Source organism: Rhinatrema bivittatum, chromosome 2, assembly GCF_901001135.1.
Source record: "Rhinatrema bivittatum chromosome 2, aRhiBiv1.1, whole genome shotgun sequence".
Lineage (NCBI taxonomy): Eukaryota > Metazoa > Chordata > Amphibia > Gymnophiona > Rhinatrematidae > Rhinatrema > Rhinatrema bivittatum.
The window spans coordinates 167,969,383-167,995,679 of NC_042616.1; the positions used below are offsets into that span (position 1 = coordinate 167,969,383).

The 26,297-nt window shown below is 43.5% G+C and overlaps 1 protein-coding gene across 5 annotated transcripts in view; it reads left to right on the plus strand.

Annotated features, from left to right (window-relative positions):
- Positions 1 to 26,297, plus strand: part of AKAP9 (A-kinase anchoring protein 9) — a 687,299-nt gene that overhangs the window by 60,521 nt on the left and 600,481 nt on the right. For all 5 annotated transcript variants that reach the window (XM_029588843.1, XM_029588844.1, XM_029588845.1 and 2 more), the window contains exons 2-3: positions 10,056 to 10,301; positions 12,231 to 12,275. In XM_029588843.1, coding sequence (XP_029444703.1) covers positions 10,056 to 10,301; positions 12,231 to 12,275 — 291 coding nt within the window. The remainder of the gene's footprint in view (positions 1 to 10,055; positions 10,302 to 12,230; positions 12,276 to 26,297) is intronic.

A 26,297-nucleotide genomic window follows, 5' to 3' on the forward strand; every position in this document is an offset into this window, starting at 1 on the left:
CGAAGAAAAGTTCAAAATGGTCTCATTGGGCACCTTGATTCCCTACTCAAAGCGGGAGACTGGCTCTGTTTGCGTCCCCGGAAAACAAGAAAGTGAATCGATTCTTCTGCCTGGGCTGGACCGGCAGAGGACCTGTATCGGATGCCTTCTCACTTCACTGGGATACCGGGCTGCTGTATTTATTTATTTATTTATTTAACATTTTTCTATACCGACCTTCATGGTTAAAATACCATATCAGGACGGTTTACATCGAACAGGGGTAAAATAACTAGATAAAGGAAAAAAAAACAAAGTTACATTAAAACGAGGACTGTGAACTTGGAAGCTTAGGAAGCTAGAAGAAAAATATGTATGTATGCTTACCCTCTCCTGCCACTAATCGTAAAAACGCTCCAACAGGGCCAGGGTACCATGATCCTGATTGTGCCCTTTTGGCCTCGCCAAGTCTGGTTCCCATTTCTACGAGAGCTGACCTCGCACCCTCCGATTCAGTTGGGGACTGCTCCAGACCTAATCTCTCAGGACCAGGGCAGGCTTCACCACCCCAACCTCCAAGCCCTGTCCTTCACGGCTTGGATGTTGATCGGGACACTGAGCTCTGGGCCTTTCAGAAGGTGTTCCGCGAGTCCTTTTGGAGTCTAGAAAACCCTACACGAGAACATCTTACAATCTCAAGTGGAAGTGGTTTTCGACTTGGTGTGTGGAACACGGTCAGGATCCCTTCACTTGTTCCTCACCGGAGCTTTTAGACTACCTATTGCACCTCTCTGAGTCTGATCTGCAAATCATGTCAGTGAGGGTTCACCTTAGTGCCATTGGGGCATACCATCAGGGAAGAGATGAGGCCTCCATTTCCACCCATCCACTTGTGGAACAGTTCATGAGGGTCTTGTTACAATTTAAGCCCCCCACTCAACCACCAGCGGTCTCCTGGGACCTCAATGTAGTCCTGTCTCAGCTCATGAAGGCTCCATTTGAGCCTTTGCGCTCCTGCAACCTGAAGTACCTGTCCTGGAAGGTCATTTTCTTGGTTGTGGTTACTTCTGCACGCAGGGTTAGTGAGCTGCAAGCTCTGGTGTTGTACCCCACCTATACAAAATTTTGTCTTGATAGGGTGGTCTTGCGTACACATCCGAAGTTCCTTCCAAAGGTGGACACGGAATTCCATCTCAATCGTTCCATTGTGTTGCCTTCCTTTTTTCCAAGGCTGCACATTCACCAGGGAGATCGGGCACTACTGTGGATTGTAAAAGGGCTCTGGCCTTTTATTTGGAACGGATGGTGCCTCCCCGCCTGTCCACTCAGCTTTTTATCTCCTTCGACAAAAACAGATTAGGGGTTGCAGTGTCTAAACAGACCTTAACCCATTAGCTTGCGGTCTGTATCTCCTTCTGCTACGCTCAAGCAGGCTTGCAGCTTGAAGGTCACATCAAGTCTCATTCTATTCGGGCCATGTCAATTTTGGTGGCTCACTTGTGTGCTGTCCCCATTGATGAGATTTGCAGAGCGGTGACCTGGAGTTCCATCACACATTCGCCTCGCATTATTGTCTGGATGAAGATGGCCTCCGGTTCAGTCGTTTTGGACAGTCAGTCCTCCGTAAACTCTTTCACTCCTGAAACCCCAACTCTTCCTTGGCTGCACATTTTACTTTCTGAATCGCGCGGGCATAACTAATAGGGCCATCAACATGCATTTGCATGTTGCGGGCACTATTAGTTTCGGGGGGGTTGGATGCGCATTTTCGGCATGCTATTACCCCTTACTGAATAAGGGGTAAAGTTAGCGCGTCAAACGCGTGTCCAAATGCGGGTTAACAGTGCGCTCCACCGGAGCGCACTGTACTGTATCGGCCCAAAAGTCAGTTATCCTAGGTTCCATATCAAGGGCGCTCAATTTATTTTAAAGTCTTCTGTGCTGAACCTTGTCAAAGGCCTTACTGAAATCGAAGTACACTATGTCTAGTGCTCTCCCTTGTTCCAAATATCTGGTCACCCAATCAAAGAAATTGATCAGGTTCATCTGACAAGATTTACCTTTAGTAAAACCATGCTGCCTTGGATCATTCAATCCATTGGAATCCAGAATTTGCACTATCCTCTGTTTTAGTGGCAATTCCATTACTTTGCCCATCGCAGAGGTCAAACTAACTGGTCTGTAGTTCCCAGCCACCTTTTTACTTCCAATTTTATGAATAGAAACCACATTTTCCACTCGCCAGTCCTCTGGAACTACTCCCGACTCTAAAGAAGCATTGAAAAGGTCAGCCAACTGAGCTGGCTGGACTTATGTTAGTTCCTGCAATACCCTTGGATGTATCCCATCCGTCACCTTTGCCTTATCTACTTTAAGGTGATGGGATTGAATAGGATACATCTGAGGGTATTTAATTAGGCCGGATGACATATTCCTAATGGGTATATTTCTGATGGGCTGGATGTGATACATCTGAGGGTAGCTGATGGGGCCAGATGACATGCTCCTAAGGTATCTGAAGGTAATGAATCCCTTCCAGAAAACGGACAAGATGTTTGTACTGTTTGGAGGTCCTTGGAAGAGAGAAGTAGCCTTCAAGGCCACGCTGGTTAGATGGGTTAAGTAGGCAATTGCATCAGCATATTTGCTGAAGGGTAGACAAACACCTGCAATGCTCTGTGCAGAAGAGTACAAGCATCATACATTTATTTATTTATTTATTTAATAACTTTTATATACCGACGAACGTTGGGAACATCTCGTTGGTTTGCATAGAACAGAACTTAGCAACAGGCTTTACAATTATTGCATAATTAAATAAGGAACATTAAGAACATACAAATAACAGATTAGATTATACAAGTAGAAATTAGCAAAATGGGATACGGGAAAGAGGTCATCTAAACGGGGGGGGGGGGGGGGGGGGGGGGGGGGGGGGAGATTCTGATATATAGGAGGGTATCCACACTTAAAGGAGGTGTATATATACACGTGATTGGTACATGGGGAAAAGGGCCCTGTACAGTATCCCTAGATGAGATATGTTCACATTTTCTTTTAGTAAGTATTACAGGCTGGACATGCACACCAAAACTGATGTGGCTTTCAGATCCGAGGTCCTTAAAGCAGCTCTGTCTTCCTCTCACCATGTCTAATCACGGTTTGGGTAACCCACTTGTAAAGACTGGTCTAGCAGGAAGATAAGGAAAGAAAAATTTAATCTTACCTGTTAATTTTCTTTCCTTTAATCCTGCTAGACTAATTCTTACAAGTGGGATTTCCTGCCCCTCAGCTGATGGAGACAGAGGGCACACTTTTTTCCTGTGACATCATCTCTCACTATAAGAAAGTGTAAAGGAGTGTATGTTAGACCTTCCTTAAAAGTCCAGGATGAGGCATTTAGCCTGGTCCACCTTAAGACAGCCCACAAGGGAATCCTGGTCACAGGATGTTTCCCCTGGGGAGGGAGATAAGGCAGGCCCCATGGAGGATAGAGTGGGTCCCATACGTGAGGAGAAGAAAGCAGGAGCACTGCTGAGGTAAGCAGGTTGTTTAATTTTGCCTGTAATTAATAAAAGTCTGTAGAAGAATAGCTGGAGTCCAGACAGCCAAAGACTACTTACACTGTATTACAGGGAGGTGTGGCATTGGGAGATTGCTAGTAACTTTCTGTCAGCGCAGTGAGACAATAAATCAAGCCCAAACACTAAGGAAAAAGGGGTTTACTAGCAATTTTCTTTTTCTTTTCTTTTTTAATTTAGGCTGCAGGGGGATCATGAATTGCTAGCCCCAAGCAGTGATAGGGAGATCAGGAGAAAGCAACAGAATATATGTAGAAAAGAAAATTATGTTCTGGCAGCTGCTGTGTGTTATGCGGATAAAGTGGAACCTGATCGAAGAGCGCTTACCTCGTGCTGGAGTGTTCGTTGGGATGGAATGAAGACAGTCCAAACTCCAGGCAGGCAGCTAAGCAGGGCAATCCGTAAGTCAGTCCAAGATCCGGTATAGGCAGCAGGGCAGGACAATCCGTAGGCAGTCCAAGTTCCGGGCAGGCGGCAGAGCAGGGTAATCCGTAGGCAGTCCAAGTTCCGGGCAGGCGGCAGAGCAGGGTAATCCGTAGGCAGTCCAAGTTCCAGGCAGGCGGCAGAGCAGGGTAATCCGTAGGCAGTCCAAGTTCCAGGCAGGCAGCAGAGCAGGGTAATCCGTAGGCAGTCCAAGTTCCAGGCAGGCAGCAGAGCAGGGTAATCCGTAGGCAGTCCAAGTTCCAGGCAGGCAGCAGAGCAGTGTAATCCGTAGGCAGTCCAAGTTCCAGGCAGGCAGCAGAGCAGGGTAATCCGTAGGCAGTCCAAGTTCCAGGCAGGCAGCAGAGCAGGGTAATCCGTAGGCAGTCCAAGGTCCGGTAATCAAGAAGCACAATAAAGTAGTCAGCAGCCAAAACCACAACACAACAAAGTAGTGGCCGAAGCAGTGAGCGTGGGAGAAGGCTCTGCTTAAAAAGCCAATCTCCCACGCAAACAGAGCCCCGGTCGGCGCTTGACGACACAGGGGGCGTGGCTCAACCTCGGGCGCGCGATGATAGGCTGCCAGCATCGAGGGAGGGAACCCCCAACGTCATTGGGGGAGGAACTCCTTATTGGACGCATCCTGACGTCGCCGTCGGGGAGGGGACACTGAGAGCCTTCGAAAGGGCCACGCCCCGTTTGGCCCGGGGCCGGAGCGTCGACATCGGGGACGAAGCCCCGACGCCATCGGCAATGGTAACACTGTGCTCTTAGGAGGCGCCTGGCCTAACAGGAGTAAAGAAAAGTAAATGTCTCCTTATAATCAGTTGTGTGGACACGACTTCATATGCTGGACATTGTAGGAAAGAAGACTACAACTTCTAAGTATGTATTGCTTAGAGAATAATTTTTTTACGATTGGACTGAGAACAAGGACTTCTTTGATTTGTCAAGATTCAGTACTTTCTTTATTAAGGGTTTTTATCAATTAAACATTACAAGATATATTGCAATTGCTTTACTGATGCAAGTCAGATGTACTTTTATAGGGGCTGATGTAATAAGGTGCATGACTATACGTGCGTTTGTACGTGTATTTTTCTGCGCAAAGCCCTATATGGGTATGTAATAAGGGTTTTGTGTACTGGAAAAAAGCGTGCACAGGCGCACTTACAAGACCGGTGGTTTTTCTTTACGAATACATGCTAATGACATGCAAAGGAGGTGATTATCTATTCATGGGCTATGCAGGATGCCGTGCTAGCAGGGAGGTCAAGTTAGTGCTGGTTTTTTAATGCAGGTTTTTAGTACCTGGGTCAGGGCAGGAGGTAAGTGAAAGTGCTGGTGTGGAGACTGGTTTTTTGATGCTTTTGCGGGTCAGCCATGTAGCGGACGGAATGGGTAGAGAGAAGGCAGCTTCTCAATGAGTCAGAATCGCTGATCTGCATTTTATGCTGTCACCAGCGGTTGGAGTTCAATCATGAAGGGGTTAGATATTGCTCTACCCACCTTTACATCACCTTCTAGACCACTAATTTATTCATTTTTTTTGCAAAAGAAAGGCTTTTCCCCTAAGAATCAATCCCTGACATTCACACACCGATGGGTGTCTGCCCAGGTTTCTGCGCGTTTTACTACATAGGGCCATTAATACACGTTACTGCGCACATTGGGCCGGATTTTAAAAGCCCTGCGCGCCAGCGCGCCTATTTTGTATAGGCCACCAGCGCGCGCACAGCCCCAGGACGCGCGTAAGTCCCGGGGCTTCGTAAAGGGGCGGGGAGGGGACGTGTCCGGGGGCGTGTCCGGGGTCAGGGGGCGGGGAGGGGCGGGACCGGGTGCATGGCGCCGGCCTGGGGGCTGGTTTGAGGCCTCCGGACCAGCCCCCGTGTCGGGTGATGGCGCGCCAGCTGCCCGTAGGCGCGTGCAGATTTACGCCTGCTTTCGGCAGGCGTAAATCTGCCAACAAAGGTAGGGGGGGTTTAGATAGGGCCGGGGTGGGTGGGTTAGGTAGGGGAAGGGAGGAGAAGGTGCGGGTGGGTGGAAAGAAAGTTCCCTCCGAGGCTGTTTCGATTTCGGAGCGGCCTCGGAGGGAACAGGCAGCGCGTGCCGGGCTCGGCGCTCGCAAGTTGCACAAATGTGCACCCCCTTGCGTGCGCCGACCCTGGATTTTATAAGATATGCGCGAACAAAAGTACGTGCTCGCGTAAATTTATAAAATCTACCCGATTATGCGTATGTTTGGTGTGCATGGATTTTATGCGCATATTTAATTAGCATACAAGGCCGTTATTACATCCCACATTTTCGCTGGTATTTGCTGCGTGCGCCAAAAATATCAGTGCGGATTTCAGTGCGGGTCTTATTACATTGGCTCCATGTTTTCTAAATTATAACAGATCAATCAGTTGTAAACGTGCACAGATGTAATTCACAAATTAACATTATTAAGAGTTAGGTTGTTTTCTTACTACACTGATAAATAATCTGTGCAGCTATTTCTCTGTTTGCAATGCTGTGTCTGTACTGGTCAGGAATACAGGAATTTCATTGTCAGCAGCTGCAGGCTTGTCACAGGATATCAAACGTATTTATTATTATTACTTATTTGATTTGATTAACTGCCTTTTAACAAAGTATCATCAGAGCGGATTATATTTAATATGGGTAGCCAGGACATACACCTCTCCCTGCATCCACCCTTTTACAACGGTGACCAAACACAAAAAACACACTGACACCTGAGTGGAATCAAACAGGCCACAGGTTTATTATAGTAAATAACCAAGAGCCAAGCAAGCAGTACACCGAAATGACTAACACATAATAATCATCTACCTCCAACCGGCAAGATGAACACCCCCATGCCATGCGGCCTGTAGGTTACCAGTATTTTGATACTGCCGCTCCCATGACTCCCACCTCTGCCCAGCAAGGAGCCATGCATTGAACAACAGCACCCGATTGTTCCATCTCAGAATTCCTGACATGACCACTGGTCAAGTCACCAAACCATTCAGCATACTGCTGAACAAAAACCGGCTCGAGCAATCCGCATCCCCCCTCAGCGACAATCCAAAAATTCCCCCCCTAACAATAACAGACAAGGAATATAAGGTGGGGTGGATAGGATGCAGCTCTGGCAACAACAGCAGGCATGTGAATCCAGCCCTGCTGACGTACCACCTTTCCCTGAACTCCTCCCCATTTCCTTGCAACCCTAGAGCCTGGTGACCAATTACCTCCACAACCGACAAAGTTTACTTTTAAACAAACCTAGCAACCCCCTTCCCTAACCGACTGGAGCTGTCAGTCATTAATCAACCTCCCCCACCCTCTCCCGCTTCAGCTGTCCAAGGTGAGCCTGGCACCCACATTACCTGGGCGGCTAGGTACAAGACCTATCCGCCCTTCTTAGAATGCAGTAGCAGCTTCTGTGTAGGAATCTTCAACTCTGTGATTCGATGTAAGAATGCAGGAAGTTTCTGCTTGAATACTAGCAATAGCCATGGTGGTCCAGGGGCGAGTCCGTTGATTGGCTTTGACTCTGGATGATGCAGCTTTCTGATGATGACAGTCCTGCTGCCTTTTTCCTGTGTTCCACTTAATTTATAGCAAGGGAACAGGATGCATATGCATGAAGGCCAAACTTTGCTTTTGATTGAAAGATTTTCCTTTTCTTTGAGAAGTTGAGTTCATCTTGGAGGATGTGACTGACTGCATGGTCTTAAGAATGTTTAAAGATAAGCAGTAACAGATCAGGGTTGAGTTCTTTGTTTCAGGCAAAGCCAGAAGTAAACTGTTTTGGGGTCTTGTCAAATACAGTTTATAATCTTGTTTTTCTGAAATGTCTGATTTTTCTATTCTTAAGGTGTAATGGAAAACTCACAAAGTTCTTGTGGTTGTTCTTCCATCATATATGGTCATTCATCAAAATGCGTTAACGCATAACGCATATGATAATAGTACTATCGCATGGTGCGAATGAAATTTTTGAAGGGGTGGTATTAGGGAGGGATTTGGGCGGGATTAATTAAAGTGAGGGGCATGTATTATGGTACCCTGTTATAGAGTCCATCAAGCTAGGGCAGAGAACATAGAAATCTCATCTTTTATTTATTTTATCTATTTATTTATTTTGTTTTATATACCGATATACTGATAACAGTCATACCGGTTTACAACATAAATATAAATAACATCACACAAAATTTAAAATACAAAAGCCATATAAATAATACAGTTAAAATTAAGATAAAATACAGATAATTCATTAAAATCAAATAAAATATATATAATCAAGCTTCACAAAAGAACAACATCATAAAAAGGCCTCATTTTCTTATTCACAGCTGCTCTAGCCGTAAATTCTTTTATCAGTTTTATTGTAAAGCCCTGTTGGCCACTTTTTTGTTCTATGGAATCCGATGTGATGTTTTCTTAATGAATGTTGGTATACAAAAAACTTTAAATAAATAAATAAAATAAATAAATAAAATGTTTCCTCTCCAAATGCTCGTCTAAATAACCAGATTTTAAATCTTTTTTTGAAAGTTTGAAAATTAGACTGTAATCTTAGTTCCATCGAAAGCGAGTTCCATAATTTCGGCCCAGCCAAAGATATCGCTCTTTCCCTAATTTTGCTCAGATGGGCAGACCTGAGCGATGGAATAGTTAGAAGACCTTTATTTGCTGAACCTAAGTTACACTATGAGACTTTCCTCACTCCAAATGATGTCAAATCTTTACTGAGGTGTATCGTGCAGTTCGTGCATCTCACTCTGCAAGTAAAAATTGGCCCCTAAACCACCACCAACATCTCACCTCGAGCTATTAGCTGGCCCTGCTATAGAGATATAAATAGTTGACTACTATGAGGGCCTTACAAATTGTTTCTCTTTCTCTCCCCCAAAGGTAATAGCCTGTCTGGGCACTTCCTAAGCTGCAAAATAGAAGTATTGCGGGGTGCCAAAACTTTACCGCACCTTGTGAAGCGCTATGTTACCGTGCATGCCCTTTCTCTTACTGCAGGCGTTATGCGTGCGTTGATGTAGCATTTTGATAAATCTAGGGGTTAGTTTGGTTCAGAGAATATGGTTCATGTTCTAGATTATGCCTCAGCACATTCATTTTGTGTATCTGTGAGGCGTGCATTGTATGTATTTTCTCTTCACCTGTACTCTAGGAATAGAGTAAGTGCTGTACTTAATTGCAATCCGAAACTGTAAGCATTTAGAACAAAGATATGCAACTTTAGTTCTGCAGTGGGTTTTTAGGATATCCACACTGAATATGCATGAAAATGCATCTCATGCAAATTCATTACAGATATCCTGAAAACCCAACTGACTGGTGGCCCTTGAGGACTGGAGTTGTCTACCCCTGGTTTAGAATATGGTGAATCTTCATCTTTGATTTTGTGGTCATCTTGCCACAGATTTATCTACCCCCACCTGTTATGAATCAAAATAATTCAGTTTGCTGCTTTGTTCCTTCTTTTTTGAGAAGGGGGAATGGTTCAGCAGTTTCTGCTTTCTATTTTTGGAGTTTACAGTTCCACTGGAACTGAACCTCCTTGGCACCATGAGACTTCATTTGCCGCTATGCAAGTTTTTAACCCCCTATTTTTAACACTGCTTCCTATTTATCCAAGCCAATGCAGTGACAGGCTTTGGCTAGAGGCCACAGACTGCAGCTTCGTTGAGACAAGTGCACATGTATCTGAGTGAGCAATGTCTGGGACTTCCATCCCTGTGAATACTAGATCACTTGAGGAACAGAAGCCAGGCCCAGGTGATGAAACTACTATGCTGATTCAAAGTCTATGCATCTTTTTTTAAAACCCAAGCTCCTGGCATTATAATATAAAATATATTGAAGCAGAAAAGAAAGAAATAAGAAGAGAGCAACTCCCCTTCCCTCTCCCCCCAAACAAAGAGCCAAGAATAGAACAAGTTGATATTTTGAGGACTTTAGCCAAATTCTTTTTCTTTATGGTCTTATGCTATGTTGAATGTGTCAACAGTAAAAATCACAACTGGATTTTTGTGTTCCTTTTCTGTTTTTCTCTAATAGCTTGCCCAGTTTAGACAACGAAAAGCAGATGGACAGAATCCTCCTAAGAGGCAGAAAAAAAAGAAAAAATCAAAAACTAAAGAAGGTGAACTATCTAAAGATGGGCCAGATATTGATCAGTCAGAGCATGATGAGACATGCAGTCAAGACGTTGAAAGAGGAGCTGTGGCTACTACAAAATTCACAACAATGAGAACTCTACATAGTGGCGACATCATCAAACATGACCAAACATTTACCATTGAAGTAAGTGCCATTTTTTTCAGCATTGAAGCATACCATACTTTAACAAGTTTTAAAATTAAATAGAATAATGTACTTAACTGGATATTTTTTAATTTTCCTACTGATGATTATTGCATATTTGTATTTTCACTCAAACCCAAAATGCAGGCAATGTTGTGTTAAAACAAGTAATATTCTATTCTCTATCAACAAACAGGGCTGAATTAGCCATGACGTGGATGATGTCATCCAGTACTGAACAGACCCTTTTCTCTTAGCTTATCAAGGTTTTTCTCTACTGAGCATATGCAGGAGTTCCCACATAGGTGTTACCTTATGAGCCCCTCAGTTTTCATCTGAATTACAGCATGGACGTGTTCTCTCTCTTTCTCTCTCTCCTTCTCTCTATCTTGCACTCTCTCTCTTACATTTCTTCACAGAAAAGTCTGGTACCAAGAAGACCACTGTCAGTGGCTTTAAGGACTGTATATTCAGTAGGAAAATGTCTATTACAGATGGTCCAACCTTTGTTATTGTTGGGTAGGACCAAACCATGATCAGGCCAACTGTTATCATTGCGGCCAGATATCCCTGTGCTCTTTTAAATCTAGAGCCTGGAAGATGGAGGGACCATATAAGTCTCTGAAGATCTGCAACCAGTCCCCTCCTATAGCGGAGCCTCGTAAGTCTGCTCTAGTGCGAAGTTGAGCAGGAGCATCTCGGATAAGCCTCCCTCCTTTACTGGAGGCCCTCCACCTCTCTGGGGCTGAGCAGTCAGGAAAAGCACCATTCCCAGACATTGACAAGCATGTCGCAGGGTTCCTGGAGCTCAGGGGCTAGTAAAAAGAAGCGCCACTGTTTGGAGCCAGTGTTTGCACCTGGTACTGAAGAAGCATTGGCCTATGGCTCTGTCAATGCCACCAACCACTGATGCATCAACTCTCATTGATGTTGACGCATGCAGCAACGAAGCCCTTGTGGCTTCACTCACCAGTATTGTTGACTCATCTGGCTAAGGACTGCTCGAACCACTGAGTTCCGGCGCACTTGAAGCAGTGAGCCTCGATACCATTGATGCTCCCTCCTTCGATGCTGTGATTGTTAGAGCAAGCTTCTGCATAAATCCAGGCCGCAGTGCTTCCTATGCAACTTTTTACTAAATCATCTTTTATATATTTACAAAGTATGTCAGGAGCAAAAAGAGATGTGCCTCATTTACTTCTGCCAGTTACAAGAGCAATGTCTCCATCAAGGCTATTGGAACAAGGCTTACATCTGGCATACCAGACCATATTAGCCCCCTTAATTTGTAACAGGTCCCATGACAAATTTTACAGAGCCCAGAAAAGCACAGGAAAATTCCATCCTAGTCTCTGAAGAGGATGTTCTTCAACCAACATGTAGTCAAAAAGTTAATATTTTTAATGCAGATGATCCAGCTTCTGTTTCGGTTTTCTACAGTATCTGATGTTTTTAAAGTAACTGCTTGTACACGTAGCTACTTGTTTCAAAGAACATTTTTACATAAATAATCCCTGAAGTAGTTTATTCAAGTGAAATCTGGCAACCTTTCTTCAGTGGAGTTTTATCGTGTTTGTTGCCAGGATGGATGAAACAGTATGGGGTAGTTCATTTATTGCCCTGCTGAAGGTCTTTAAGGGATATTTTTAATATAATTAAAGAATAAAAATGAATTATACTTTAATGCCAGCTATCATATATTCAGAGATGGTCCTTTCATGATATTTATGTACTATAACATCTCAGAAACACATGTTGCATGTCTTTTACTAAATTGTTTCTGTATCAGATTTCAGCTTTCACTTTGATAATTCCATCGATTAGAAGCTGCCAGTTTTGTGAATACTCTTTTGTTTGAAGAGATGGTAATAATTACAGTGCTCTTTTTGATGTTTGATGTTAAATGTTTGCTTGATTTCTGTTTTTTAGGCTGAAAGTGAAATTTCAACTACAGCTGATGATTATAGTTCAGAGGTAAGAGTGAAGTTAAATCATTTTTGCGTGCAGATATAGAACATTATGACCTTTTTAAAGTACTCACCTGGCATATTTTGTTTCCAGAGATTTTTGCCAGTTCTGGTTCTGTATGTATTCCCTGTATCTCCTTTAAGAAAAGGGATGGGGTTGAAAGGGATAAAGAAAAAAAGAATAAGGAAAATTCACTGTAGAATAAATTAAAACATTCTGAGAGACTTTTTTTTTCTAGGCTGTATATAAAAATAAGCAAACAAGTTATATACAGGCGGAAAGAGATTTAGAAACTCTGAGGTAGGAGAGAGAAAAAGAAAAGAGGAAAAAACAAAGTGGAGGAGGGGCAGGAATTAAAGTGAGAGCAGGAAGACAGGAGAATTAGACAGGAGGAGACCACAAAATACTGAATTTCATTTTTAAAGAAAATCTGTTATTATATTCATTCTTGGCCTGTTACCTGCTAACTCTAAAAGACCCTTATTGCTGAATAATAGAAGAAAATCATTTATATTCTAGGATGTCGTAGAGAATATTTCCACTGAGCTTAACCTTACTTTGCTTGAGTCAATAATATGTCTTTGATCATAAAATAAGGCAAAAAAAATTACACACATAAGAATGTAAGGTATGCCATAGTGCAGGGGTCAGGAACCTTTTTGGCTGAGAGAGCCATAAACGCCACATATTTTAAAATGTAATTCCATGAGAGCCATACAATATGTTTAAAACTAAATACAAGTAAATGTGTGCATTTTATGTAAGATCACACTTTTAAAGTACAATAGGTCTCTGAAAATATTACACCAGGCCTTAAGACACCAATACATCTCCTATTAGGAAAACGGACCAAGTCAGGCTGCTATAGAGTCCTACACAGAACACGCCAGCAGAAAACCTCACCTGAATCACGTGCTGTCCCTCACCTAACTGACAGGTCGATCCAGTAAAGTGTGCTCCGTCGGAGCGCACTGTCACCCTGCTCTGGACGCGTGTTTTCCCTTACCCCTTATTCAGTAAGGGGAGGAAAACACGCGGCCCACCCGCGGCACCTAATAGCGCCCTCAACATGCAAATGCATGTTGATGGCCCTATTAGGTATTCCTGAGCGATCCAGTAAGTAAAATGTGCAGCCAAGCCGCACATTTTACTCTAAGAAATTAGCGCCGCCCAAAGGTCGGCGCTAATTTCTTCCGGTGCCAGGGAAGTGCACAGAAAAGCAGTAAAAACTGCTTTTCTGTGCACCCTCCGACTTAATATCATAGCGATATTAAGTCGGAGGTCCCCAAAAGTAAAAAAAAAGTAAAAAAAAAAATAAAAAAATTTTGAATTTGGCCCGCGGCTGTCGGGCCGAAAACCGGACGCTCAATTTTGCCGGCGTCCGGTTTCCGAGCCCGTGGCTGTCAGCGGGCTCGAGAACCGACGCCGGCAAAATTGAGCGTCGGCTGTCAAACCCGCTGACAGCCGCCGCTCCAGGCCAAAAGGAGGCGCTAGGGACGCGCTAGTGTCCCTAGCGCCTCTTTTTCCTCGTTTGCACCGCGTCGCCTAATTTAAATACTGGATCGCGCGCACCGGCGAGGGGCCGGTGCGCGCGCCGGGAGAGCGGGCGTTAGTCCGCTCTCCCACGGACTTTACTGGATCGAGCTGATAGAATAAAGAGACCAAAACGCATAACAAGAAGCATGCAGAAAAAACTGAATTGGAAACTGCAACAAGCCAGAGTCTCTGTATGCAGTGTAACAAAGGAAAAAAGAAACATCACCCATCCTTATAAAACAAATCAAGAAATATAAAATCATCAGCAGTAAAACTGTACTAACAAAAAGAACATATTTCGAAACAGCTGATGAGTGGAATATCCAATAATTAAAAACTCATATAAAACATTTCCAGATACCAACAAAATATTTCAAAATAGCAGACACAAAGATCCAGTAATGAAAAATAATAAGGATACAAAAATTTTTTTGCTCTGCATACCTGGGAACGTTTGATATCCAGGTGTCCTGAGATTGTTCTGAATTAGCAGGAGGCGTGGTGGTTTGCTTGGAACTTTCTCCTCTCTCAGTCACATACCAGCGCTCTCTCTCTCACTGGCTCTCAATGACACACCTATACACACATGCTCTCAGTACTCACATATACACATGCTTTTTCTCTCTCACTTATATAGGCTCTTAATTACACATTTACACACATGCTGTCTATCCTTTCACGCTTACACACACACACACAGGCTTTCAATCACATAAATACATGCTGTCTTTTTCTCTCACACACAGACTCTCATTCACATGCTTACAAACATGTCCTCTCTTTCTCTCATTTACACACAGGCTCTCAATCACATACTCACATGCTCCCTTACCTAAATCAGCTCTCAATCACACACAGACACACATGGTCTCTCTCTCTCATTTAAACACAGGCTCTCAATCACATACTCACATGCTCCATCACCTAAACCAGCTCTCAATCACACACAGACACACATGATCTCTCTCTTACTTATACACACAGGCTCTTAATCATACATACACATGATTTCTCTCACACACAAAGGATCTCAATCATACACACATACTCTTTCAAACAAACAGGTTTTCAATTACAAACTTACACATACAGGTTCCCAATGGTAAACTTACATTCATGCTCTCTCTCTCACAGGCAGGCTCTCAATCACAGACATACTCTCTTTCACATATACAGGCTCGCAATCATTCACATACATGCAATCTCTCACTCACTCACACACACACACACACACACACACACACACACACACACACACACACACACACACAGGATCTCAAACACACATGCTTGCTCGCTCATTCACTATCTCTCTCCCCCACCCCGGGAACTCGCGGCAGCAGCAGCCTCCTCCCAACGCTAACCTCCTCCCAACACTAACCGGCCCGGAAGAGGAAGTGGAGAGCATCGGGTGCCTGCGCGGGAAGACTCCCGCGCAGGCACCTGATGACTCCAGCGCTGGCACCCGGCTGACACCCGATGACTCCCGTGCAGGCACCCGGATGACTCCAGTCATGTCGCTGACTCCAGTCAGCAGCACCGGCGTGCTCTCTTCTTCTCCCCCCCCCCCCCCCCCCGCGGCCCGGAAGAGGAAGTGGAGAGCATCGGGTGCCTGCGCGGGAAGAAGAGACCACACTAGCGTGGTCTCTTCTTCCGCGCAGGCACCCGATGCTCTCCACTTCCTCTTCCGGGCCGCAGGGGGGGGGGGGGAGGAGAAGAGAGCACGCCGGTGCCGCTGACTCCAGCTGTCCTGCCGCGTTCCGCCCACGCTGACAGCATTTTAAGCCCGGGCGGCGGAGGACCGGGGAGCAGCTGGGTCAGCGGGGAACCGCGAAGTGTGGCGACACTTGTCTGCGAGCCAGATGCAGCCCTCAAAAGAGCCATATCTGGCTCGCGAGCCTTGGGTTCCCGACCCCTGCCATAGTGGGTCAGATCCAAGGGTCCATCAAGCCCAGTATTCTGTCTCCAACAGTGGCCAATCCAGGGCATTAGAACCTGGCAAGAACCCAAAAACTAAGTCTATCCCATGCTATTGATGCTAGTAATAGCAGTGGCTATTTTCTAAGTCAACTTAATTAATTGTAGGTAATGGACTTCACCTCTAAGAACTTATCCAAACCTTTTTTAAACCCAGCTACACTAACTGCCCTAACCATATCCTCTAGCAACAAATTCCAGAGTTTAATTGTGCGTTGAGTGAAAAAGAACTTTCTCCGATTAATTTTAAATGTGCCACATGCTAACTTCATGGAGTGCCCCCTAGTCCTTCTATTATCCGAAAGAGTAAATAACCGATTCACATCTACCCGTTCTAGACCTCTCATGATTTTAAACACATCTATCATATCCCCCCTCAGCCGTCTCTTCTCCAAGCTAAATAGTCCTAACCTCTTTAGTCTTTCCTCATAGGGGAGCTGTTCCATCCCCTTTATCATTTTGGTTGCCCTTCTCTGTACCTTCTCCATCTCAACTATATCTTTTTTGAGATGCGGCGACCAGAATTGTACACAGTATTTAAGGTGCGGTCTCACAATAGAGCAATACAGAGGTATTATGACATTTTCCGTTTTATTCACCATTCCCTTTCTAATAATTCCCAACATTCTGTTTGCTTTTTTGACTGCCGCAGCACACTGAACTGACGATTTCAATGTGTTATCTACTATGACGCCTAGGTCTCTTTCTTGGGTGGTAGCACCTAATATGGAACCTAACATTGTGTAACTATAGCATGGGTTATTTTTCCCTATATGCATCACCTTGCTCTTATCCATATTAAATTTCATCTGCCATCCAGTGGTTGCAGGCTAAGTGAGGCTCGGAAGAGAAAGCTTTCGCGCTCTCCCCCCCGAAGCTGGAGACCCTTTTCTGTCTTCAGCCAGAGAGGGCTGAGTTCATGTCCTTCCTTTTTACTGGGTACTTCTTCTTGGCGTTGGTGTTCAACATCTCATGCTTACGTCTCTGAGGTGTTAGTGAGGTGTGGAAGCAGCATAGGCTCGGCAGGTTGAGCAGCTCTTTTGGGCTAGGACATTGATTTCTGTCATCTAACCTTTTTAATTTCCTGAGGTGATTCCCATAAGGAGCTTTGTTAAATGCTTTCTGAAAATCCATATATCTTTATAAACTGGCTCGTCATCATCTACATTCTTATTCATACTTTCACAGATTTCTAATAGTTTAGTAAGGCACAAAATGCCCTTTTGCTGAATTCATGCTGGTTTTTCCGCCATTAAGCTGTGTTTCTCCGCATGACCAGAAATTCTGTTCTTAATAATTTCCATCTTTTTGCTTGACGCTGCCATTTGGTTAATTGGTCTGTAGTTTTATGGCTTACCCCATAACCCTTCTTAAAATTATAATTGCCTATCCTCCAGGCAGCATAAACAGTAGCAGGTTTTAATGATATATTTGAGTTTACCAGTAGTAGATCTGCAGTTTCATATTTGAGTTCCTTCAGGATTTAGGGGTTCATATTATCAGGTCCTGGTGATTTGCTACCATTTAATTTGTCAGTTTGGACTAACATCTCTTCTGGTTTCACAGTTCCTGTGAATTATCTCCTACCAAGAGTGTTTCTGGTGTGGCTATCTCCCCCAACATCCTCTGCAATGAAGACCAAAGAAAAGACTTAATTTGTTTTTTCTCTGCTGTGCTCTTATATTCCCTGAGCATCCTTTTATCTCTTGGTCATCTAATGGTCCAACTGATTCCCTTGTAAGCTGTTCGATTTTGATCTACTTGAAAACATTTTTATTAGTTTTTGATCTTTTTTTCTCTTGTCCGCCTTATTGATGTTTTGCTTCTAATTTGCCAGTGCTTGTGCTCTTTTCCAATTTTCCTCAGAATCTGCTTTCCATTTTTTTATAGGATGCCTTTTTGGCTTTAATAGCCTCTTTCTCAGCACCATTTAGCCATGCTATTAGTAGTTTGACATTCATTTCACCTTTTTAGCTTATGAAATGCATGCTGTCTGGGCTTCCTAAATAATATTTTTAACTAGTCTCCATGCCTCATGCATAATTTTAACCCTCTCAACTGCTCCTGTTAGTTTCATTCTAACTAATTTCTTTATTTGATTATAGTTCTCTTATTAAAATTAAATTCAACTGAGATAGTTTTATTTATCATACCCCCTTTCAGTGATTGTGTTATGATTACTATTGCCAAGCCATTCTACCGATACCCCTTAGACCTGATCCTTGTTCCACAAAGGACTAGATTTAAATAGCTTCACCTCTCATCAATTCCAGGACCAGCTCTCCAAGAAGCAGATATTTATGGCAGCTAGACAGGGCTGGTGCTAACATTTTTGCTGTCCTGTGTGAAAAATTGCTATGCTGCCCACCTCTCCTCCCTGGTTCTTTTTTTTGTTTAACACAACATTTTTATTGTTTTATAGAAACTTAGTCTCATGCTCTGTCCCAATCCCCCTTTCACTGGCAAAAAAACTTCTCCCTTTGGCAATCCAAACTTTCAAAACTGACACACTTCCCCAACTTATTTTGTCCCAGTCACAGGTCCAGAATTTCTAAATTGTGCAGGAATAATCCCCTGGTGGTCCTTCCCCACTTATTACATAAAATCGGTGCTGGCTGGGCCCTGTAGTCTGCATCAGTTTGTTGTTCAGAAAAATACACACTGCTGTGATGCTATCCAGAAAACCCTGCAAAAAAGACACTTATCAATTTATTTTAAAATATTTATTTCCGTCTTCCTATGTTCAGGGAGGGTATAAGAAAACACACATAATAAAATTACATAAGAATCAATGAACATTGACAAAAGTCAAGAAAGTCCCAGACATTGATGGCACTGCTAGACCCAACTATTGTCAGTATAGATGACTTTATAGTGCCCGTGTTCCCTAGTCTCTTCAAGATGGACTGTCCAGGGAGAGGGAGTATCTAGAAGGCACTGACTGGAGGAATGAAAAGTTCTGGAGAGTATTGATTTTTAGTGTTGTTGCAGGCCATGGTGAAGGAATATCATGAATGAGGGTATGAATAGTAACTGTGAGCTTATATTGTATCCAAAATGAAATTGGGAGCCAATGTAACATTTGCAAAACTGGAGTGATGTGTTCGTGTAGGTGTGTTCCTGTTAATAGCCTGGCAGCAGAATTTTGGATAATCTGTAAAGGGCAAATTGAATAAGCAGACAAATTGATGAAAAGTGCATTGCAGTAATCCAAACCAGAAAAAAGAAGCGATTGAAGAATCATTCAAAAATCAGGAGGATCCAGAAGTGGTTTTAGATGGTGTAAGTGTCGCAGCTTGAAAAACAAAGTTTATGTAAGGGCCTTGTTGTGAGCATACAAATAGAGAGACGGATCAATGAGAACACTGAGATTATGAACGGTTTTGGATATGGGTATTTTTTGATTTTTGAAGATACTTTTTTCAGGAACATAAGAAAGAGGGAACTGAGATAGGATCAAAATTTTGGTTTCAGGATGTTTAAGGCAAGTTTGTTTTGAAAAAAAAAAACCAATCATGAATGGCTGCAAGACATGATGAGATGATTTGCTCTGTGAGGTGCCAAAAAAATTATATGTCATCCACATACAATTTAAGGTATACCCCAAGGCCGGCAAGCAGTCAGATAGATATTGAAAAGGGCTGCTGATAATGCCGAGCCTTGGGGTACGTCGTCAGAGGGACCCAAGTTGAAATTTCCAACCAAATTTTACTTGTTGAGATTGACATATTATATAAACCATGAAATCCCAGAACCAGCAATTCCGAGAGAGTGCATCCTGGAGAGAAGGATACAGTGATCGTTGGTGTGAAAGGCAGATGAAATATCTAGGAGAATGAGTGCAAAAGAAAGTACACAATCAAAACCCTGATGATGGTGTGAAAACTAGAGCGAAGGAGCATTTCAGAATTGTGAAATTGCCAGAACCCAAATTGGTACTGATCTAGAGAGGGGTTGGAATCAAGAAAAGTGGTAAGTTGTTAGTGTACTGCATTCTCTACTATTTTGGTCAAATATGATAGGGATGAGATGGGGAGATTATTAAAAAGTAATGTCATGTCAGCAGAAACCTTTTTCAAGATTGGACTTATCAATGCTCTTTTCAATGAGTCAGGAAGAGGACCTGCATTCAGTGATATATTTACAAATTTTGAGATGAAAGTGGCTGATTCAACTTTGATAAGTTTTAACTGAGCTGTAGCTCATGGATTAAGAGGGCTGGTTGATGAATTCATTCTTTTAACGATGGAAAATAATGTTGTTCCCATTACAGCATTCACAGAAGTTTGAAATGTTTGCCTGATAGTAATCACTTTTTCATTAAAGTAAATTGCAAAAGTGTCTGCTAAACTCTATCCAGGAGCCAAAGTGGGAGTGTTAGAGGGAGCTGAGATCGGATTGATAATCTGCTTGACAGAGTGAAAACGTTCTCTTGGATTATTAAGTCATTGATGATTTGGAATAAATATATGTTTTTTAGCAGTAGTGATAGCATAATAATTGGAAAGAGAATATTGGTAAGTGGATAAGTTTTAAATGGGGCGGGATATCCAACCTTCTCACATCTCTTTTCTTTTGTTGTTATGAACTATTAAACCATGGGGCAATGTTAGACCCCCTCCCTAAAGAAGACCTTCCTTGGTGCTAAATTGTCAAGGACAGTGTTCAACGAGTTGTCCCACAGGTCAACAACTCATTAGGTGAATCACTATTTGCAGAGTCCAGCATTGGTATGAATTTGGAACATAGGTCATCTAGTTTTATAAAGCTTTGCTTCAGGGAAGTAAATTGTGACAGTGGAGGCAGAGAATTTTGAGAAACAGAGGTTAGTGTGAAAGATTAGAAGATGGTCATTCCATTGGAACTTCTTTAGTAGACCAAAAAGATCAGGAGAATGTGCAGGATAAAGTCAATGTCCACACATAATTTTGAGTGAGGAAATATATTCTTTTGAAATGGCAACTCCAAAGTGTGTTAACAGGATATAATTCAAAGCGTGTCCCCCGACACGGTCCCGTGTTTCGCCGCGGGGCTGCGTCGGGAGGGACAAACAATACTTTATTTTTTCTACAAAGTAAAACAAGGATAACGTTACAAAAGCAGCAATCAAAAGGTGGACAACAAGGAAAATGGTGCCGGCATAACTAAGGGTGTAAAATACTAAAGGTCAACTCTACGGCATACCTAAAAATAACACTAACATAAGAACAAGTGCCTATATAACCTCAGCAATACTTAACAAAACGTTTTTAGCAAAAACATATTTTTAACAAAAAATTCATAGCTGTAATTTTCTAACACAAAAATTCCAACAAACAGTACTGACAGACGGACATGGGAAAACAAAAAAAAGTGAGGCAGTAAAGGGAAAATGAAAGCAAAAAGATTAAAAGATTAAAATTAATAGTATGATTTGAGAAAAAATAAAACAAATTGACAGCATATTAAAAACTTAAACCTGTAAACGGTGTTACGAACAGCTTCGCTGGGAGAGTAACGTATTCATAAAGGCAGTGGCTATTTAACTTTGAACAATTTAGCGCGAAAAAATCAGCGGGCACTCAAAAGTAAATGCAGTGTGCCGGACGTTAAGGAACGCTACAGGAACAAGTTGTCAACAAAATGAAAGTGGAAGGAAAACCTGATGGTGGACTCAACAAGAAAATAAATTCACCGGGAACGTCGTGCAAGAAATGAGAAGGCAAAAATTAGATGAGTTAGGCTTGAATGCCTATGTAGCTTTGACGATGCTTAGCAAAATATATATTTAACAAAAAATTCGTGGCACAAAAGTTCCAATAATCAGTTCTGACAAATAGGCGTGGGAAAATAAGGAGGTAAAGCGATAAAGTGAAAACGAAAGCAAAAGATTAAAGAGACATGGACCGAAGGATAAATAAACAAAAGGGTATATAAACAAAAATGCTAGCATAATTTTAAACAAAGTAAACATGTTTAAAACAGTTTAACAACATATTGAAAAGGATTAAACTTATACTTGTAACCGGTTTTACATTCGGCGTCACTGGGGGTGCGATGCTACCATGAAGTCGGTGGCTATTTAACTTTAAAAAATTTGGCGCAAAAAATCCAGCAGCCAATCAGAAATGGGTACTGCATCCTGGACGTGAAGGAGCACTACAAAATGAAAGTGAAAGGAGGACCTGGAAGTGAATTTAGCAGGAAGGTAAACTTAACCGGGACGCCATGTAGAAGGCATAAGTTAAATGAGTTTAGGTAAAACAGGAGTAGACACAACTGAAAGCATGTAAATAAAGACGTAACCCTACCCTTTATGAATATGTAAATAAAGAGGTAACCCTCTTTATTTACATGCTTTCAGTTGTGTCTACTGCTATTTAGCCTAAACTCATTTAACTTATGCCTTCTACATGGCGTCCCAGTTAAGTTTACCTTCCTGCTAAGTCCATTTCCAGGCCACATTTCAGGAACACTGGCTGAACTACACTGGCTACCAGTCGAACAAGGAATACAATATAAAACACTGTGCATAATTCATAAATTAATCCACGATGAAAAGGCAGACTGGCTAAACACAGCACTTCGGGTACACGTCCCACACAGAAATCTAAGATCAGCTAATAAGGCGCTATTAACTGTTCTATCTGTGAAATCAGCACGTCTCACCCAAGAAAGGGAGCGAGCGCTGTCTCTGGCCGGTCCAGTACTGTGGAACTCAATGCCACTCAAGATAAGACTGCAGAGAAGTCTGAAACCATTCAAAGTAAGTCTAAAAACATGGCTTTTTAGACAGGCTTTTTATAAGGAGAACAAAGAAAAACAAACGAACGCAAAGTAAGCACCAAGAAATCAGTTTTTAATTTCTTTTTACGATCTCCAAACACATTTTATAGTGTTAAATTTAGACATGAACCGTGCAGAAGTTTTCCAACCAACACCTCAACTAAATTCAACTTAGAGTTTTTATTAGAACAAATATGTTCAGTCCAATGATGGCACACCTATATTATGTTAGCTACACTAATTAACTTTTACTTCTATTTGTGCCTTTTTGTAAACCGTTGTGATGATAATCTAACTTAATGACGGTATAGAAAAGTTTTTAAATAAAATAAATATAGGGTGCACAATGTGCTCATGAAGGGGTGAACAAAAGGGTAGGCTCCTTGTCGCATGCCCCTCTGGCACAAGTGCTTCCAGCATCCACACCCAAGAATTAAAACCCGTCGCTGCTAGTGATGTCTGTCCATGGGTGGGGTTTATCATCAGGGTGCGGGGATTCACTGAGTCAAGGTTGGAATGGTGAACAGCAGCAGTAGATGGTATCCTGCCGATGCAGGGACCAGGAAAGGCTCAAGGAAAGAGATATTAAGCTTATTGTATCACATGTTAGGTGTGGGTTTGGCCTTTGGACAGTCGTGAGTAAACTGAATGACAGCAATATAGTAAAATTCTCATACCAAAACAGTACTAACTGTGCAAGCACTCAAACAGGAATAACTCTTTCTATGAAAAGGCAAATATTACACCAGGCCCTAAAACACCTCCTATTAGGAAAGCAGAACAAACAGGTCTACTATAAATTCCTGCATAGACATCTCAAGCTAGCAGAATAACTCACCTCACTTACATATGCAGAACACAGACAGGCACTCACCAAATACAGAATAAATATATAAATAGAAATGTGTAGATAGAAGCTGAACTGGAAATTACAACATATGTAATGAAACAATGGAAAAACAGTCCTCATAAATCAAATAAAATCAGGAAATGTAAATCAATCATAATAAAAACAGATGACATATAGAATAACATCCAATAAATAACTCATATGAAAAGTTTTAAAAATTTCCAAATGGCTATAAAATATTTTAAAATAACAGGCGTATCAAATACTTAATAATTAAAAGAAGAAGGGAAAAATCTCCTGCTTCCCATACCTGAAAACTTTTGATTTCCAGTCATCCTGAGTTTATTATGAATTGGTGGGGCTGGCATAAACTTTTTTCACATTCTCTTCCCACCGTGGGCAGGCACCAATTCAGACACCTAGCACCCTCCCATCCCAGGCAGGTTCGCATTCAGGCATACACCGCCACTACGACACCCAACCATCCTTCCACCCCCTGCAGGCTCCCACTTTCACACATATACCCCCTCCCACCTTAGGCAGGCTCCCATTTTCACTCTCACACCCACCCCAGCAGGCACGCCCTCTCGCTCTCTCTCTCTCTCACACACACACACTCCCAGGCCCAGCCACCCTCCCATCCTAGGCAGGCTCCCATTTTCACATACACTTCCACCCCAGGCAGGCTCTCTCTCGCGCGCACACACTCATGCTCCCATTCAGACACACCCCGACCAGTCTCCCTCCCCAGGCAGGCTGTCTCTCTCTCTCTCTCTCTCTCTCACACACACACAGACACATTTCCAGGCAGGCTCCCATTCAGACACCCCCTCCCCCACACTTCCACCCCAAGCAGACTCCCATTCAGACACACACATACAAACACACACACACAGCTCCCACCCAGGCAGCTCCCATTCAGATACAAACACACTCACCACTCCCACCCCAGGCAGCTCCCATTCAGATACAAACACACTCACCACTCCCACCCCAGGCAGCTCCCATTCAGATACAAACACACACACCACTCCCAACCCAGGCAAAAGGCTCCCATTCAGATACCCCACCCCAGGCAGCTCCCATTCAGATACCCCACCCCAGGCAGCTCCCATTTTCATACACACCTCCACTCTCACAGCCAACCACCCTCCCACCCCAGGCACATACACTCACTCACACACTCTCTTTCTCTCTCACACACACACTCTCTTTCACACACGTTCGCACACAGATGCTCGCACTCACATGCACTCTCACTTCCAGACGGGCTCCCATTCAGACACCCTGCCACCCTCCCATCACAGGCAGGTTCGCATTCAGACATCCAACCATACTCCCACCCCAGGCAGGCTCCCATTTTTACACACTCTTCCCCACTTTCACCCCGTCCACCCTCCTACCTCATGCAGGCTCCTATTTTCATACTCTCCCACTCCCAAACATCCTCCTACCAAGGGCAGGTTCCCATTTTCACACAAACTGAGAAGTGCCCCAACTCTCACACACCAAACTATCCTCCCACCCCAAGCAGGGTTCCATTTTCACCAACATTCCCAATCCCACCCCAGGCAGTCTCTCTCTCACTCAGTCACTCACACACACAAATATTCCCAGGTATGCTCCCATTCAGACACCCAACCACCCTCCCACCGCAGGCAGGCTGTGTGTCTCTCTCTCTCCACACGCACACTCTCTCTCTCCCTCTCTCTCTCTCTCTCTCTCTCACACACGCACACTCTCTCTCTCTCTCTCACACACGCACGCTCTCTCTCTCACACACACACATGCTCTCTCTCTCTCACACATGCTCGCTCTCTCACATATGCTCGCTCTCTCACACATGCTTGCGCTCTCTCACGCACGCAAGCGCTCTCTCACGCACGCACACTCTCTCACGCATGCACATTCTCTCTCTTTCTCACGCACGCATACTCTCTCTCTTTCTCACACACGCACACTCTCTTTCTCTCACGCGCACACTCTCTCACACGTGCACACGCTCTCTCTCTCACGCGCACACTCTCTCACTCGCATACACTCTCAGGCAGGCTCCCATTCAGACATACCCCCACTCCCACCCCCCACCCCAGGCAGGCTCTCTCTCACTCACACACATTTATTCCCAGACATGCTCCCATTCAGACACCTAACCACACTCCCACCCTAGGCAGGTCCCCATTTTCACACACACTTCTACACCCCCACTACCACCTTCAGCCATCCTCCCACCCCAGGCAGGCTCCCATTTTCACACATACACATGCCCCCACTCCCACACCAAACCACGTGCCCACTCCAGGCAGGCTCCCATTCACAACTAACCCACCCACCCCAGGCTCCTATTCACAACCAACACACCCACCCATCACAGGCTGGCTCTTATTCATATTTATTTATTTATTTATTTCAGAGCTTTTATATACCGAGGTTTAGCAATTAGCCTTCACCCCGGTTTACAATAGAACAGTTTGTTACATAGAACAGTATATGGAACATAGAATGGTATAGGTTACATCAAACTGTTAGGAGATTATCTTAGAACTAATCTTAAACGCTTGAACAAGGTCACGTCAATTTTAATTAAAACTTTAACAGCAATAAAGAACTGAGAAACGAGTTAGTAAGAACAAGACTGTATGGCAATGAGATATGCAAGAGGTTAAGGTGGGAGGACTGAGGGGGAAAGAAGGGGGTGGGATAGGGAGGGGAGGGGAAAGGAAGAAAGGACGGTGGGAGCGGTGAGAGGTGAAGAGTGGAGGGGGGGGGAGAGCATTAGGAACTCTTAGTGCGCTCATCTTGCATGGGTGGTGTTGATGGTGGGGTTATGAAGTTTAGCCTACGCCATCTCTGAATGTTTTGCTGAATAACCAGGTTTTCAGTTCTTTTTTAAAGGATTT